The sequence below is a fragment of the Lotus japonicus genome, chromosome 6 (genome assembly GCF_012489685.1).
Source record: "Lotus japonicus ecotype B-129 chromosome 6, LjGifu_v1.2".
NCBI classification, from domain to species: domain Eukaryota; kingdom Viridiplantae; phylum Streptophyta; class Magnoliopsida; order Fabales; family Fabaceae; genus Lotus; species Lotus japonicus.
The window spans coordinates 51,983,355-52,000,436 of record NC_080046.1 but is presented as its reverse complement, the minus strand read 5'-3'; the positions used below and the strand labels follow the sequence as shown (position 1 = coordinate 52,000,436).

The 17,082-nt window shown below is 36.0% G+C and overlaps 2 protein-coding genes across 2 annotated transcripts; both read right to left on the bottom strand.

Moving 5' to 3' along the window:
• Nucleotides 1–2,772: 2,772 nt before the first annotated feature.
• LOC130723246 (novel plant SNARE 13-like) lies at nucleotides 2,773–7,450 on the bottom strand. Its single transcript, XM_057574221.1, has 3 exons — nucleotides 7,282–7,450; nucleotides 5,295–5,392; nucleotides 2,773–3,249 (listed from the first exon to the last, which is right to left on the bottom strand). The coding sequence occupies exons 1-3, from the start codon at nucleotides 7,359–7,361 to the stop codon at nucleotides 3,167–3,169; spliced, it is 261 nt and encodes an 86-aa protein (XP_057430204.1). The 5' UTR covers nucleotides 7,362–7,450; the 3' UTR covers nucleotides 2,773–3,166.
• Nucleotides 7,451–9,688: 2,238 nt separating this feature from the next.
• On the bottom strand, nucleotides 9,689–13,993 carry LOC130725530 (uncharacterized). The gene is made up of 6 exons (XM_057576750.1): nucleotides 13,844–13,993; nucleotides 11,926–12,015; nucleotides 11,673–11,827; nucleotides 11,335–11,578; nucleotides 9,822–9,902; nucleotides 9,689–9,721 (listed from the first exon to the last, which is right to left on the bottom strand). The coding sequence occupies exons 1-6, from the start codon at nucleotides 13,991–13,993 to the stop codon at nucleotides 9,689–9,691; spliced, it is 753 nt and encodes a 250-aa protein (XP_057432733.1).
• Between the last annotated feature and the right edge of the window lie 3,089 nt (nucleotides 13,994–17,082).

Below are 17,082 nucleotides of genomic sequence, written 5' to 3'. Positions count from 1 at the left end.
CATAACCAAGAAATATGCACTCAACAGCTCTTGGAGCTAATTTACCATCATTGGCATGTGCATATGCAGGACATCCGAAAATTCTTAATTTAGAATAATCAACAGGATTACCTGACCAAATTTCTTCTGGAACTTTGAAGTCAAGTGCCGAATGTGGAGAGCGGTTGACCAAGTAACATGCAGTAGATGCTGCCTCGGTCCAAAGATCACGTCGATGCCATAACCCAGCATTTGAGAGCATGCAACGAGCTCTCTCAAGTAGAGTCCTGTTCATCCGTTCTGCAACACCATTTTGCTGGGGATTCCTTGGAATGGTTTTGTGTCTAGCAATACCATGATTTGCGCAGAACTCATTAAAGTCACCACTACAGAACTCCAATCCATTATCTGTTCTGAGCTTCTTCACTTTCTTCCCTGTCTGAGTTTCAACAAGAGTTTTCCACTTCTTGAAAGTAGGGAAAGTCTCATTTTTATGCCGCAGAAAATAAACCCAGACTTTGCGGGAAAAATCATCAATGATAGTCATCATATAGCGGCGTCCTCCATAGGAAGGAGATTTAGAAGGCCCCCAAAGGTCAGAATGAATATAATCAAGAATACCTTTGGTACGATGAGTTGCAGTGGAGAAACTAACCTTTTTCTGTTTCCCAAAAACACAATGTTTACAAAACTCCAACTTACCGATGCCATGTTTACCAAGATGACCTTGTTTGCTCAGAAGATGCATGCCTTTTTCACTCATATGGCCCAAGCGCATGTGCCATAATTTGGTGACATCATTATCAGGCATAGAAGATGATACAGCTGCTGAACCTGTCACAGTAGATCCTTGCAAGATATATAAGCAACCTACGCGGTTACCTTTCAATAAAACAAGAGCACCTTTAAATACTTTCAGAACTCCACCTTCAGATGAAAACTTGCACCCAAGTGACTCAAGAGTGCCAAGAGAAATTAAGTTCCGTTTCAAATCAGGAACATAACGGACATTAGCAAAGGTTCTGACAACACCGGCATGGGTCTTGATCTGAATAGTACCTATTCCTGCAACCTTTAATTGGGTGTCATCACCCATTAAGACAAAACCACCATCAAGAGATTCAAAAGTGGTAAATAAGTCCTTATAAGGACACATATGAAAAGAACATCCAGAGTCAAGAACCCATTCTGTTTTACTCCTCTTATTAGAAGAGACAACACATAAAGTAATGTCACCGTCAGAACCAGCTTCAATATTGGCAGCTTTAGGAGATTGTGGAGTTTTCCCCTTATCTTGCTTTTTCTTCAAGATAAAGCAATCAGAAATCTCGTGCCCAGGTTTCTTGCAATAGCGACAGAATTTGTTGGATTTGTGTCCCCTTGATTTGGATCTGGACCTTTTGTAACTGGTACTCCCCTTTTCTTGAGTTCTACCTCTAACACTTAAGCCCTCACCCTTGTCCAAAGAATGAACTTCAAGATCAAACTTTTCTTTGGACAACAAATTAGATTTAACATCTTCAAAGGATAAGGTATCATTGTTTCCATATAACATGATTTCTTTGAAGTGTTTGTAGGTAGAAGGTAAAGAGACAACCAACAAAACAGCTTTATCTTCATCATCAATTTTAATATCAATATTTTCCAGATCCAAGATAATAGAGTTAAACTCATCGAGATGAGTTTGAATAGGAGTACCTTCAACCATTCGAATGGTATATAAGCGTTCTTTGAGACGAAGCTTGTTTGCGAGGCTCTTTGTCATATATAAGGCTTCTAACTTCAGCCATAACGCGGCAGCGGTCGCTTCACTGGCCACTTCGCGGAGAACCTCTTTAGATAAGCAAAGTTGGATTGTTGAAAGCGCCTTGTCATCCAACTCGTCCCATTGATCGTCAGTCATGGAAGCTGGCTTCTTTGCCTTTCCATCTAAGGTTTTCTTTAATCCGTCCTGAGTAAGAACGGCTTTCATTTGGACTCGCCAAATAGAAAAGCTAATCTTGCCATCAAACTTCTCGATGTCAAATTTAGGAGACATTTTGAAATTCTCAACCTGGCTCTGATACCACTTGTTGGGGTATCAGCGCAATGCGGAAGCACAGGATCGTGATAATTGAGAATTAAAGAGAAGTAAATAGGATAGCAAGAAAAATGAACACACAAGATTTACGTGGAAAACCCTCTCAATGTGAGAGGTAAAAACCACGGGCGATCAAGAGCAAAGTTCCACTATAAAAAAGGGAGAGTACAATAAGTCCTCTTATAGAAATGAGGACAAAGCAATATTTTGCAATAAAACTACTCTCACAAATGGAACAAGAATTCTCACCAAAATAAACCACTCAAAGAAACAAATGGAATTGTGAGAAGTGCCTCAATGTTTTTCTCTCTATGTTGTGTTGTTAGTTGCATTCACGTAGCTGCCATATTTATAGGACAAATTCATAGTGTGAATGGGCCAATGGGAAAGCAGCATAAATGTGAAAGGGCCAATGTAAAAACAATGACCAAGTGTGAATGCCAAGTGTGAAAGAACCAATGAGAAAGCAACTAGCATGAGTTGAAATGGTTGAAAACACAAGGAGGAAATTTCTTGGACGGTGCCAGGCTAGGCTACAAGAGAATTAGGTGTGGGTAAATGAGAACCACACATCCTAACAATCAGTTCTGGTTACAACAGGCGCATAATGTTGGCATTGAACATAAATTATAAATAATAGGAAATGAAACCATGCTTCAAAAGTAATCCACAAGTTCATGGAAGAAATAGATGAAATGAAGATAATACCTTCACAAAAATAATGGCAACTACACCACAGACGATAAGGAACAGAAAAAGCATGATGCACTTATTAGTAGCTACCTGGTCATGGGGTAAAGAAACCTGTCTACCAATCTCCTTCACAAGCTGGGAGGCCTTCTTAATCAAAAACTGAATTGAATCAAGTTCATTAACAATACGGCCCCTCTGTTCAGTCTGCACATTAATAACAGACAAAAGTCAAATGCATGATCAGATATATTCTTATATTTTAAAAAAACTTGGTGCAGAAAAACTTACTTGGCCATTCAAGGTAGTGGCAGTTGGGGTGCCTACTTCAATTGTTTGATGTACAACCTACATTTCAATATAGTTAAGCAGAAAGGTGCATGAGCAATGGAGTCACAATTCTGAAGAGCCACCTGCTTAGGCCTGATCATTGTCTTCATCCCAGCATTGATAAGTTCTTGATTTGACAGTTCTAGAGGACAAGCCAAATGAGCATTTTCCTGAGATGAATCTGTCATTAACTCCACATAAAAGTATAAACATGCAGAGGGAGATGCTGGATGAGCACGTGAAGACTGGATATAACAGAAAAACATATACAATAAAATGAATTAGACTTGTGTTGATTGAGAAGATATGCCATAATGTTATTGGTATTGATCCATTTTTCATTGAATTAGGCGTATACACACTACAAATTTGCCTATAAAACAAGCCTTCATGGCATTTAATGTGATGTTGAACTTCTTGTGAGTCAGGTCAGGTTTATAAGTTTCATACCTATTTTCCTATAATAAAGCGTCCATAACATCGCATTATGCTGACGGGTAAAATAAAATTTGAGGCCAATGTCAGACCATTGACTTGTCTAGTATATATATCAAACCAAACTTGAATCAGCAAGAACTGTATTTGTCAGACTTTTTATTTTGACAAAGAGATGTGCATTATTATGATCAATTTTAAGTGTTTAATTTCAACCACACCTGAGTCCCCTGCCACACCTACAATATTTCCAACTGCCTGAGAAGGTTTCCTAAGATGGTTTGAGCACATGAGTAACCCCACAACCTTTGCTGAGCACAATGGTAATTCTGTTCTTGGTCCACCTTGACCTCAATCATCCCATTTGGTACTTAACTTTGGAACATCCAATCACATCTCACATAACCAGAACCTTTTCTCAAATCTTTCTCAACATGGTTATTTGCCTACAACATTGCCCATTTCCTCCTTTATTCATTGATTACGTATTTTATGTTCCTAGTTGTCTCTTTAATCTACATTGTATTTGTGACTTGATTTGCCTCATGATTTTTTTATTACCTTTGCGAAAGACACTGTCATTCTACAAAACTGAAGTTTAGGATGCCAATGCGCACAGATGTCAGTCCAATGGCCTCGATCAAATAGTTCTCCACCCTTCTTGCTTTTGTTTGTCCCTGCTCACAATCCATGATCACTGAGTCATCCCTGTCTAGCAGTATTACGGATAACAGTGTTGAACTGTTACTCTTCCTTGTGAGCCATGTAATTAAAGAAATACTGTATCTCATTTCCACGATAGAAGCTGAAATTTAGCTGCCTCCCATTTTGCTTTGGTTCATTTGTGTTTGAGATCCTAATACTTACTAATACTTAAATACATTAATTTTCATTAATCTCATTATACTTGATTGTCTTTAAGGCAAAAACAATCTGTTTTTTGTAATCAAAACTTCTATCAAGAATTTTATATATATATATATATATATATATATATATATATTCAATCTGGTCTCCCTATTCATATTTCGCATGGTGATAATGCCCATGCATATTTGCATATTTAGCTCATCCATTTAGGAACTAGTTCTTCTACCTTCAAGCAAATCTATTGTTGGCTATGGTTGGATTCATATAGACAAGGTTGGTCCTAGAGTCAAATTTGATTGCATCGAGACTCATCTAGTAGCCCAAAGGATATAACTCAGTGAGATCGTTTTAACCAAATCTTTAAGTGATCCTCAAATAAGTTATCTTTGCAACATGCTTGGTGCATATGACCTATATTCCTAATTTGAGGGTGTTAGTAATGTGTCTCATGTCTAAGACCAGTGTAAGGGTCTAGGTTTAGTGTATCATGTACATACTACATAGAGAAATTAGAAAACCGTATCTTTGCAATCATTATACAAATATTGCGTCCATGGTGTAGTTGACAGATGGGCAAATTTCAGCATCTGCTTCTCTTTTCTCTCTCAATAGTGTATCTATAGGAAGCTCCATAATGCTGACTACCAAGAACTATAAGGAAATACTTGGTTGGAAAATGATCTCTAATTAAAATCAAATACGTAAGAATTAAGACATTTAACAGGTCCATTCAAATGAGAAGCATTACATGTGTTTTCACCAGCATGAAGTAGGAAAAAATAAATGCAAAATTCAATAGTCAAAAGATATGTATATGGCATATGCCTACAAACTAATCATGCCAAAAAGTTCTTAAACAACTTAACATGATATTACCATCAATTAAGGTTATTAAGGGAAAATAGCTGACCTGATGCCAAGTGAACATCATCTTCAGCTATAGGCTCACTTGCTCCTGCTCCCAAATCAAAAAGTTCAAGTTTCTTATTACCAAGGCTATTCATGTACCTATCAATCATCAAAGTAACAACAAAAAAATTATAAATCCTCCTTTCCAATGGCCAAAAGGAGTATATTTTTATTTGGGCATAAAAAATGAAAATTGGAACAAAATTAAAGTTTGATATATTGGTTCTACTAACACCAGCAGTCAACATTTATCACAATCTTGAAACTTGAACATGCTCAGAGGAAAAATTAGTATTGATCATATAATTCGTTACAAAACCTGAAACAAGGACCATGTATCAAATGTATGTTAATGAAAGATTCAATTCAGTCAGCAGAAACACAATTACAGGGATGAACTCACGTTTTTCTCAATGTCATATATGAGTTTAGTTCCTTGATCTGAAACAACAATGCATTTGAGAAAACATAAAGAATAAGTTGTTTGTGTGCAAGGGCATGTAAAAATGGACAGTTTAACTACAGACAAGAATATAGACTATCCTCAGATACACAGTGACAGACTTGTTTAAGACCACAGATCACATTATTTGGTTTCTAGATGATATCGATATACTAATTGTCCTGCCTGTTTACAAATTAAGTACTGATTACTTAGACAAATTGAAAATGAATATAGACTCAGCCACTACCAAAGTGCTCAAACCATCATCATTAGAAGGTGATGGAACAGTGGAATACCAGAGAAGTAAGCTTCCAAATCTGACCTATGAGGCTATGACCAGTATAAACTTCTAAATCTGGTCATACTAAAGGAGTGCTAGAAAATCAAAGTAGCTGATATGCTTAGATTATAGACCTGTCTTAAAAAAGCAAACTTACTATGATGAGTTTTGGGTGGAACCATAACGTACCACTTTTTCTATTTCAATATTTGTTCTATTCTGCTTTTAATAAGCACCAGACATAGAACCGGTCTCATATTTTCTATTTTGGTGTGCTATAACAAATCTACTGAACCCAACAAGCCTACAATATATTGCATCAACTTTTGCTAAAAGTCGTAAGCCTATGTTTAGGGTATTATATGGAGAGTAGAATGGAATAGAGTGGGATGGAACGGAATGGAGAAGCATCAAACATATGGATTGAAGTTAGCACTCCCTCATCTACATATTTTTATTTTGGAATGGAGAAAAAGGATGGTTCCATCCCATACACCCTAAATAGAAGAGAGGGGGGGTGGAACATTGGAAGGAATGGAATATATTCCATCATGTTCCACCTTATTTTAAACAGTGAAAACAATCAAATCTACTATCATTGCATTTAATTTCCATCTCTTTCCATCAATCCAAACATAGCTTAAATAGATATAAATGTATGCTTTGAAGTTCCAGATGCAAATGTAAATTTCAGATAAACGCTTTCTTGCAGAATATGCATGAGCTCCTTAGAATATGTTTATTTCCATATAGGACCTTCACTGCTATCATCACCAGTTCACCATGACCTAGAATATCAATTGGAACTAAAGATAGAACTTCTTCTAGTACAATTGTTCCCCTCCCATGTTGCTTGTGTCACCACATATCAATATAGGTTAAAGCACAAGTTGCACAACTAGCTAGATTCTCAGTTATCACCAAGCCTAAATGTCTTATGTAATGTACACTGAGCCATAAATATTCTAAGTAGTAAGCACAGGCATGTTACCTCCACTACCAAGAATCATAAAATCATAAAATTCATATTTGAACATTAGATCCTAAAACTTCAAGAATCATAAAATCACAGTACTAACAAAAACCAATAAAGTGAGCATAATTAGCAACTCAACAGAAAAAAAAATACGCCACAAGCTTTTGGTTTCTACTGAAATTCATCACAAAGAGAAGTAAGAACACAATGCTAGATACGAAGGCAGGTGAGAAATTCACAAATTGAGAAAATCGAAGAGGTTGTGGTTAAGACAGAGAGAGACGTACGCGAGGGCGCGGAAGTGGTCGCGGATTTGGCCGTGGATCTGCTCGACCTGAGGGCTCATCTGCAAGTTGGTGGTGGCCATGGTTGCCGGAGATTGTGTCTTCCGGCGAGGACAGAGCAGAAACCCTAGCTCGTAGATTTTCCGACGAAGCCCAACGCGGGATGCATAGCCGTTTGATTTTCCCGGGAAAATGAAAAGTGGAAAGTGAACGAAAGTTGAATAATACGATTTTATTTTTATTAACAAAATTTGAGCCCATTAGTTTTTTTTGGAGTAGGCTAAGCTAGATTTGGTTTGGGCTGGTCCCCTAAAATTACAACTGGTGTGAAATCATCATCATAAATAAAACAAATAAATTAATTAACCATAAAAAATAAATAAAAGAAATTTGAAATAATATTACAATTAAACCAAATTAAAACTTAAGTTTAATTGGGAGTTCACATAAGAAGCATGAACTTTTTATCTGGAAACAAAATTCATTGGATCTGGAAAACTCTGCATCTTCATCTCCCCACTCATCCTTAACCCTCCCCCTTCATCCCTTTTCTCTGACCTTCAAACCCTAATTTCAATCTTTTCATCTTCAATCATCAATTAAGCAAACACAAATCATCAATTAAAGCGTTCAAATATGAGTAAGATGATCCTCCTTCCACATCATGCTAGCTTGCTTCGACAACACCTTCACCATGTTCCTTATTTCCTCTACTTATTCTCCTTCCAATATCTTCTTCACACCCTTCTCCACCTCATCCCATTTTACCCCTAACCTCCTCTAAAATTCCCCATTTTTTAGCTCCAACAGTCACCCCAACCCTAATGCAACCAGATTGTCCCCACCAGATCGAGAGTCAGGCAGATCAAGAACCAAAACGGTGGGATCGAGTAGATCGAGAACCACCATGAGTCCATGACACTACCAGATCAAGAGCCTGGAGGAGGGGACGATCCTCGTAACTCTTACATGTCACTGTGTTGTTGAAATCAAATCCATGGACCATGGCTTAGTTTTCTCTTCCCTTTTTTTTGACATGCTTTTTAGAGAGGCCAACATATGACTCATAATTTTGCCAAATAATATCATGCAAATGGTGATTTTTTTTTACATACCTCAGTACCTCATAGATATTGTTTACATATCTAATTTTTTTCAAATTTTCATTTCTTAAAATAATTTTCTCAAAAATATATTGGACATATTGCAAACCCTGACTCATTTATTTTTTAGAATTTGTATATCTCACAAAATGAAACTCGCGAATGATATGGCGCCAAGGTTTGTTCGGTATCTTATAAAGTGATCAATTTTTGCAAACAACAAAACCACACGACTCCACATAAGACTTACAACTAGTTCTTGAGTTTCGTATTCGTAGTATCCAATATTTTCCTTTCATTTTTTGGCATCTCTCTCGTTGTCTCTACCTTGTGATTGTCAGGTGTTCTATTCACAACATGTGAGAATATTCCACTAATTAAGATATTTTTATTACCAATATAATGATATTTGGACCATTTAATCATATTATTTATCAAATATGAAAAACCACCAAATCATTAAAGCGGTAAATTAATCACAAAAATTATAAATACAAAATAATAATCATACTTAAATAGCCATTTAAGTATGTTGCAGTAAAATTTAAATTATGTGTTTTTTATTCATCGAAAACATTTAAATTATGTGTTTAATGTTATATGTTGTTTATTATAACACGAAAAAAAATTAAAAAGGTAAAAATAAAAGAAGTTATTATAGATTCTTCCAATAGATCCCATGAAATATAATGAAAATATTATATCCCAGAAAATAAAATTAAACAGATAATGTGTTAAACATTATGCCTCAAATTGAAAATTCATTTTAATAAAAATATGGTATTCATTTAGATCAAATAAATTATTCAAGATGAATAAAGTAAAGTAAAACTTAACCTAATTGATTACAGATCATACAACCAAATAGAGGCCAAAATGATAAATAAAAAAATACATTTAAATCATAAGACAATTAACATTGAAAGACTAAAAATAGCAACATCACATTACAAACATAAAGGGTCCCAGAACACCAAGATAGTACAACCGAAGGAAAAGAGTTCAATTATCTTAAAAACACAACATGATAATTAAAAATAACATCAATGTGTTGTAAAAGCACTTTTAGAAAAAACAACAAAGATAAATATAAAACAAAGAACAACAAACACACTAATACACTTCATAAACTTCTTGACAATTTAGTCTCACATCTTCTCCTTCTTAACCACAAAATTATCCTTCTTTCCATTGCTGCAAGAACTATTGGCAAGAGAATCAGGAGAAGTTCTTTTAAAAGGAGTAACTCCACTGGTTTCAGTGTCAACGTTAATAACATTAGAAGTTGATCCCACTAAAGTTTTGTTTTATAAAACAATGATAAAATCATCATCCATATCCTGTAAAAAAAACAACAAAGATATATTATTAACAAAATAAAACACACCAAAAAATTATTCTTATATCTTTACAATTCAACTAAGATATACAACATTTAACCTTAGCCAAATCATAAATAACTGCACTTCTTTTGTTGTGAGATGGAGATATCGAAATGAAGCTTGGATAATCACTATCAACCTGGAATAAATATGTTTATTTTAAAAGAACTTAAACACCATAAAATATATATTAAAATAATAGTTCATGGAAAAAAACTCACATAATTGTCAGGCAAATTATTTTGAAATTGCCTCATGATATAAGTGCATAATTTATCTAATTTTCCATAGCAATTTAGACACTTATCATGAGAAATTTCTATCAAATTGACTCTCCTTTGATTAGATTTAGTAAATATATAGTTTTTTAGTCGTAATATGTTTAATTTAGTTAGAATATGCTTTATAAGTGTTTTAACTGTGAGCTTTTGATGTAGGAAAAGACTTAGAGAAAATTCAAGCCAAGAAAATGGTATTTTGAAGAGGAGAAATTCGCTTAGCCATGATCTCTCTCGCTTAGCAAAGGAAGCAAACCTTCTCATGAAGGAAAATGATTTGGCTTAGCGAGAATAAGGCTCGCTAAGCGAAATTAAGGCGGTTCAAAGGAGATTTTCAGGATTTCGCTTAGCGATAAAATCCTTGCTAAGCGAGAATCCACGACTCTAGTTCATTTAAATAGCAAAAGCTCACCACTTTTTGAGGAGATTGGAACCTTTTAGAGAGAAACTTCAGAGATAACGAAGAGGGAAGTTGAGCACAAGGATTCTTGATCCTCCGACGAGCTGGACACGGTTCACGGACGTCACGGATCATCATTGTATTTCTTCTCTTGTAAGCTTGAATGAATCAATGAGCATGGGTTTCTAAGTTTCTCTTGTTGGATTTGGATGTAACCTTTAACTATGATGATGTGTTGTTCTTGATTTCTATATGCAATTTAGTTTCTATCACATGATTCAATGGTTGTCTCTTGTTCTTAATGCAATGTTTTAGTTTGCGCACCTAGAACATATCGCTTGATTCAGCATAAGAGGGGAAGCTACGACGTCTAGAGTCCGACCTAGGATTAACCATCTAATAAACCTAATGTCTAGGAATGAAATTAGGCTTGTTAGTCATTTAAACACCTAAGCTTAAAGATAACTTAGCTTTTCTATGCATGTGAGGAATCAATGTTTAGGAAAGTGAGTTATATATATCCACTCATGTGAGGAATCAATGAAGTAGGGTAGAACTGGTGTTGATGAATCGTAGATAGGAATGAATTTGCATATAGAATCATAGGACACTAGTAGTTAAACGGTGAACTCCAATTCCAACAATTTTCTCTCTTGATATCAATCATCTTTTATCGCTTTCTTTAAATGTGCTTTTAGTTACCGAAAAAATAATCAATCTTTTGGAAATCCATTGCTTGAGTAGTCTAACTAGAGAACGACATTTGTATTAGCAGTTCCTTGTGGATACGACAAAAGCCATATACTATACTGCAATTGAATCTTGAAGGATTCAAAAGTGGTTCGGTATAGAAAAATCTTTCAACATCTCACTATTTCAGAATCAGTACATACACGCTTTACATGATAGGATGTGTCAAACTTAGGATTGCCAGCAATTTTAATTCCCACTTTGAAAATGAAGCTCTTTCCAACCAAAGCCAAAATTTCAGAAGGTGCAACCATGGAATAATCTCCCTTATGGAGACTACTAATCATCTCATCACATGTCTTTCCAAGTAAAGTAGTAGACTCTTTGTCAAAGAGAATAAAGACAACATCCTCAACCTCATCTGAGACTCTAACTTTGATCTGGTGCCTTACAAAAAAAAGTGGACATGTCAAACAAAATATCATAGAAAGACACTAAGACACATGTTCCAAAGAGAAGGAAATTCAAGCAAATAATATACCTCTGAAAAACAGCAACAACATGGCGATTACAATTTTCACAAAAATACATCTTCTCGTCAGGATAAAAAAATTTGTTGCATTTACAAGCAATATACCACAAATCCTTAAGACCAATAATTTCTTTGATAATGCCAGACACAACACAAACAGAGTTCTGCAAAAATAATTGAAATATGTAAATGTTGGAAGTCTTTATGTACTAACTAATTTAAATTGAACTGTAATGAGATTAATAAATAACTTTTGTCAGACCTCAAGGCATAAATTTTTTTCTTGAATAGTCTTCCGAGGGGTAACAACCAAAAAATCCTCCTCATATGAAAGCTTGCAAGAATCTGAAATCTGAGTCAAAGATTGAGTTTCATCTTCAAAAGTATTAGAATACCTAGGGCTATGTTTGGATTGATGGTACTCAATGGAGCGGAACAGAATGGAATATAATGAAACGGAATAAAATGGAGCAGAATGAAAATCACTTTCCTCCATTTGGATATTTTATGATGGAATGGAACAAACATACCACTTTATTGTTTGGATATTGAACGGAATGGAGTGGGTTATAATTTTTTTCATTCCTATACTACCTTTTTCATAAAAAAGTCTTCTGGTGCCTTGTCGGGTAACAATTCCTTTTGCAAATAACCCAGTAAGAGACGCAATGTAATTTCAATATTCCTACTAAATGTTTGCAAAGCGCTGATCTATTACTCAATTTTCTACCCATTCCTTTTTCTTTTGTTTTAAAGTTTTTGTTGCTACTAGAATTCCGAATTACATTCAATTGTTTCCAAGTTCATGTAAGATATATGAATTTGTTGCTTGCTGGGTAACCATAATTTGAATAGGTAGCCCTACAAATTAACCAGTTGGGTTACAAAGGAAAATTGTTTTTCAACAACCACTTCACCAATCGATAGATACGTTGTGTATATTAATGATGATAGAAAAGTCACAGCAAAGTGAAAAAGTGAAATTGTTGAAGATGAGTTTGGCACTGTTAGAAAAAATTGGCATATTAGCAGCAACGTGGGGCGCATGTTCGTAATAAGGTGAGCGGTTACTTCATCCTTGATGGTTTCAATGAGGGTAAATCAATAATTTTATAATTTTAATGCTTCAATACCTTTTTGCTCCATCCCATTCCTCCCAAATTGGGGGAGCACAAGTGAGGGGAAATAATGGTATCTGATGGAATGTGTACCACTGGATTCCATTCCTTTCGATCCATTTTTAAATAATCCATACGATGGATCTCTTCCTCCATCCCCTCCCTTCCGCTCCATTCCCTCCCCCTCCATCAATCCAAACGAAGCCTAGATCGAGCAAAGAGATAATTTATAAATTTATGAGTATTAGAATATCAAGATTTGAGATTAATAGGCAAGTGCAAGGTTCAGTTATAATAGTTTCAAGATCTGCGCTTCTTCAATGTCAGGGTTAAATATCAACTTTGTTGCAGCATGGACATTCTGCAAACAGACTTTCCCTAATTGCAAGAAAATGAAAATAAAATTAGTGAATTTGATTGAAATCATGAAAAAAGAAACAATAACTTATTGTTAGATACCTCTGAAGGTTATCACTTTGGCCAACTGAATAACAACAATTGTGTTGCAGTCATCACCAGATCCTAAGTAACGATTCAACTTGTCAACATAATCGCCAAATAATGCACATTCGATCTTAGCACTAAAATATAATATTGAGCATTAGTACAATAAATTATGAACTATATATATATATATATTCAAAAAAAATATTTGTAGTTATATATCCATCAAAATCAATCTCAATGACATTTATCTTGATACTATCACGATCACTCTTATAAGACTTTTCATTCCCTACTCAAGTAAGAAATCCAAGGACATCTGAATTATGAAAAAGGAAGACATGAGCAATTTGTTTGGCATGTTGACATGAATATAAAAAAAAGATATTTGATGAATCTTCAAACATACCCATTGATAGGTGATAATTAAGAGATATAATATTAAATGAGGGTATATAAGGAAGAAAGAGAGAAAAGATGCATTGGTTTTGCAAAACAACTTATATTTTGGAATATAGTACAAATTTTAAAGCAACTTACATTTTGGAACGGAGAAAGTATAAGAGAAACGAATTCATGAAAGTAAAAATTTAACAAAAAACACATAAACAAAACAACCTTGGAATCCATAAGAAGCAATTCATCGACATGTGAGATTTTACATCTACTGAAACGCCTTGTGGACCACAAACGAAGAACTTTCACCAAAATCTTCCATGAATCTTTGGAAGCGTCAATGTTAGCAAGATCATCGAACACAAAAGCCATGGAAAAGAGAAATGATATCGAAAGTGAAAATGAGATGAGTGATGAGATGCACCACTAAATAGAGCTATTTATAGAAAAATCGAAGTCGGATTCAAGAGAACATTACAAAACAATTTTCAATTTCAAATTCGATCTGGGAGGGAAATCAAAACAAATTGAAATAAAGAGACACACAACATATGGATGAACATCAGGCAAGCTTCCACAACCAGAGATATTCACTCGTTTTAGCTTTGACACCTTATACAAATTCAGAAACTTTTGTCCCCCCCAAAGTTCTGTAACATGGCTGGCTGGCGCTGGCATAAGAATCCCAACAAGATGCTTACTTAGCAAATACAACATTTCCTGGTGTAGATAGACCAAAAGAGAGAATGAATTGTTATAGAACGGCTTTCTATTTATATAAGGTATAGTTGGTAGGATGAAGTGGGATGTGAAGCCTTAGTGGATATAGCAAGTGTGCCGGGGATGCGGCTCGGGCATTAGTTGGATCGCTACCATGTGGGGGGGGGGGGGGGTGGTTCGATACAATACAAAACACCCATGTTATTTGTTGTAGGGGGAAAATTGCTATGAGGTATGTTAACGAATACAAATTGGTATACTACAGAAACAAGACTTCGTAAGTTTAGGAAATTGAGAACGGAACAAAAGACGGGGAAACTCAACTGTCTTCCTAAAAGAGATGCCGCTATGTTGAAGAGACAATTATCGTACTTAGAAACATATCTGGGCGGCAATACGGTGGAAGAGAGGACACCCGGCTTAGAGATGTTGAACAAGTTAGCACTTAGCAGTTACCATGTCTATAAAAAAAAGTTAGCAGTTACCCACGAAGAAAGAGATCACGAAGAAAGAGAATAATTAATAATAAATAAGGAGAGAGACAAAAAGAATTTTAAAATTAATCAATATTTTGGTAGGTAAATTACAAGAAGCCCATAACTTTAACTAGTTCACAACACAAAAAGTGGGGGTAATTTTGGCTAAGTATAAAGGTGTTGTGCTATATAAATATAGGGTTAAGCGTTATATTGGTCCCTGTCTTTATCTCGCCGTCTGATCTAGGTCCCTTCTCGGAAAATTTATTGCATTGGGTCCTCGTTTTTGAAATATTTTTGGGGCAGATCCTCGCAGGAGGGCGGAGCTTCGGCGAGTGCATGTGTGACATGCTGGCTAGGGTTAATGAAGTGACGTGGCATTAAAAAAAATTAAAAATTAAAAAATAATTACAAGTGAGATTTTTAAACCTAATTAACCTATTTCTAAATAAACCCTTAACTTAATTAACCAAAATTAATTCCCCCAACTTAAACCATTTCACATCAATTAACCCAAATCCCCAATCCCTAATTCAATATGAACATTCACCCCAAATCTGACCCAAAATTATCTCATCTTCACAAAATCATCACCTAGAAATGCATTTCATCACCACCTCCTCCTTCATCTTCTTCATCATCAAAGGACCAAAATCCCACCGCCGCACCTTCGCCCTCCGCCGCACCGCCGCCATCCTCCTTCATCTTCTTCATCATCAGAGGACCCAGATCTCCTCTTTCTCTCTTTCTCTTTTTCATGGTGGGGGGTTGGGTTTCAGGTTGGGGTGAGGGGGTGCGAGTGAGGGTGTGGGTGAGGTTGCAGACTTGCAGGTGGTGGGTGTTGGGGTTGAGGGGGTGAGGGTGAGGGTGAGAGTGAGGTTGCAAGTGGGTAAGGGTGAGGGTGAGGTTGTGGGTTGGGGTTTGGGGTTTGGGGGTGAGGTTTTTTTTGGGATAACCCAGAAGTGCCAAATACAAGAGGAAAGAAAACGAAGACAGAACACGGAGCATTGGAACGCAGATCTTCGCTCAAATTAATAATAAAACAGGGGATGAATACATCAAAAGTTTTCACCCAAAACTAAGGAAAACACCACAAGTGATGCACAGATCTCCGCTCTCAAAATTGGAAGACCAATCCTTGGATCCCACCTCCTCTAATACAGCAACCAAATCACGTGAAGGGCCCCCAAGAAGCAGTGGAACACGCAGGTAGAAGTCACAGAACACGCAGGTGGGTGAGGGTGATAGTAGAAGAAGATGATGATGATTCTGGAACTGATTCAGATTTGGGTTAATTGGGGGTGAATTGGGATAAGTTTGGGGGAAATTTAATTTAGTTGATTAGATTAGGTTTATAATTAGGAATAGGTTAGTTAGGTTTAAAAATGACTTGTAATTTTTTTTATTCCATGTCATCTCATTAAACTTAGTCAGCATGCCACACATGCACTCGCCAGAGCTCAGCCCTCCGGCGAGGATCCGCCCCAAAAATATTTCAAAGACGAGGACCCAATGCAATAAATTTTCCGGGGAGGGACTTAGATCAGACGGCGAGACAAAGACAGGGACCAATATGACGCTTAACCCATAAATATATAACCCTAGTTTTGTTTTGGTTCTGGATTTCATTCGGCTTACGCTGCCGGCGATGTAGCTTACGCTGCCGTTTGTCTTTGCTCGCCGCCTTTGCCTGCCTTAACGTCGCCCAGTTTGTCTCAGTTAGCGCCGCGCCACTGTCCTTTCAGTCGCCCAGTCCACGTTCACGATCCGAAGTAAAGCCGATTCACTCCCTCCGAACACTATTTATAGTAATGAATTGATACATGTTTAATACACACATAACTATTACAAACTCAAAAAAACTTATAATTCAATATCAATATTTTGACTCTGAAATCATTATTCATGTAAGCTTCCTGCATGTCTGTGTTAGATTTGGTTTTGAATAGTGATAATGTGATTGTTGGTTTTCACTTGAATTTTATCATTCAAATTGATTTTGAATCTGTATTGGATTATATTATATATCTTACTTCACAATTATGAGTGTCTATTTCTAGATTCCCCTATTTTGTTTATATTCTCAAGCAAGCACGCATGGAGATTGAAACCCAAGTTCTGCCTCAAGATTTGATAACTGAAATTCTTTTGAGGTCGCCGGTGAAGTCTCTTGTACGCTTCAAGGCTGGATGCAAGTTTTGACGTTTTCTCATATCGGATCCCCACTTTGCAAGATCACATTTTAAGCTTGCTACTCCTAAAGTC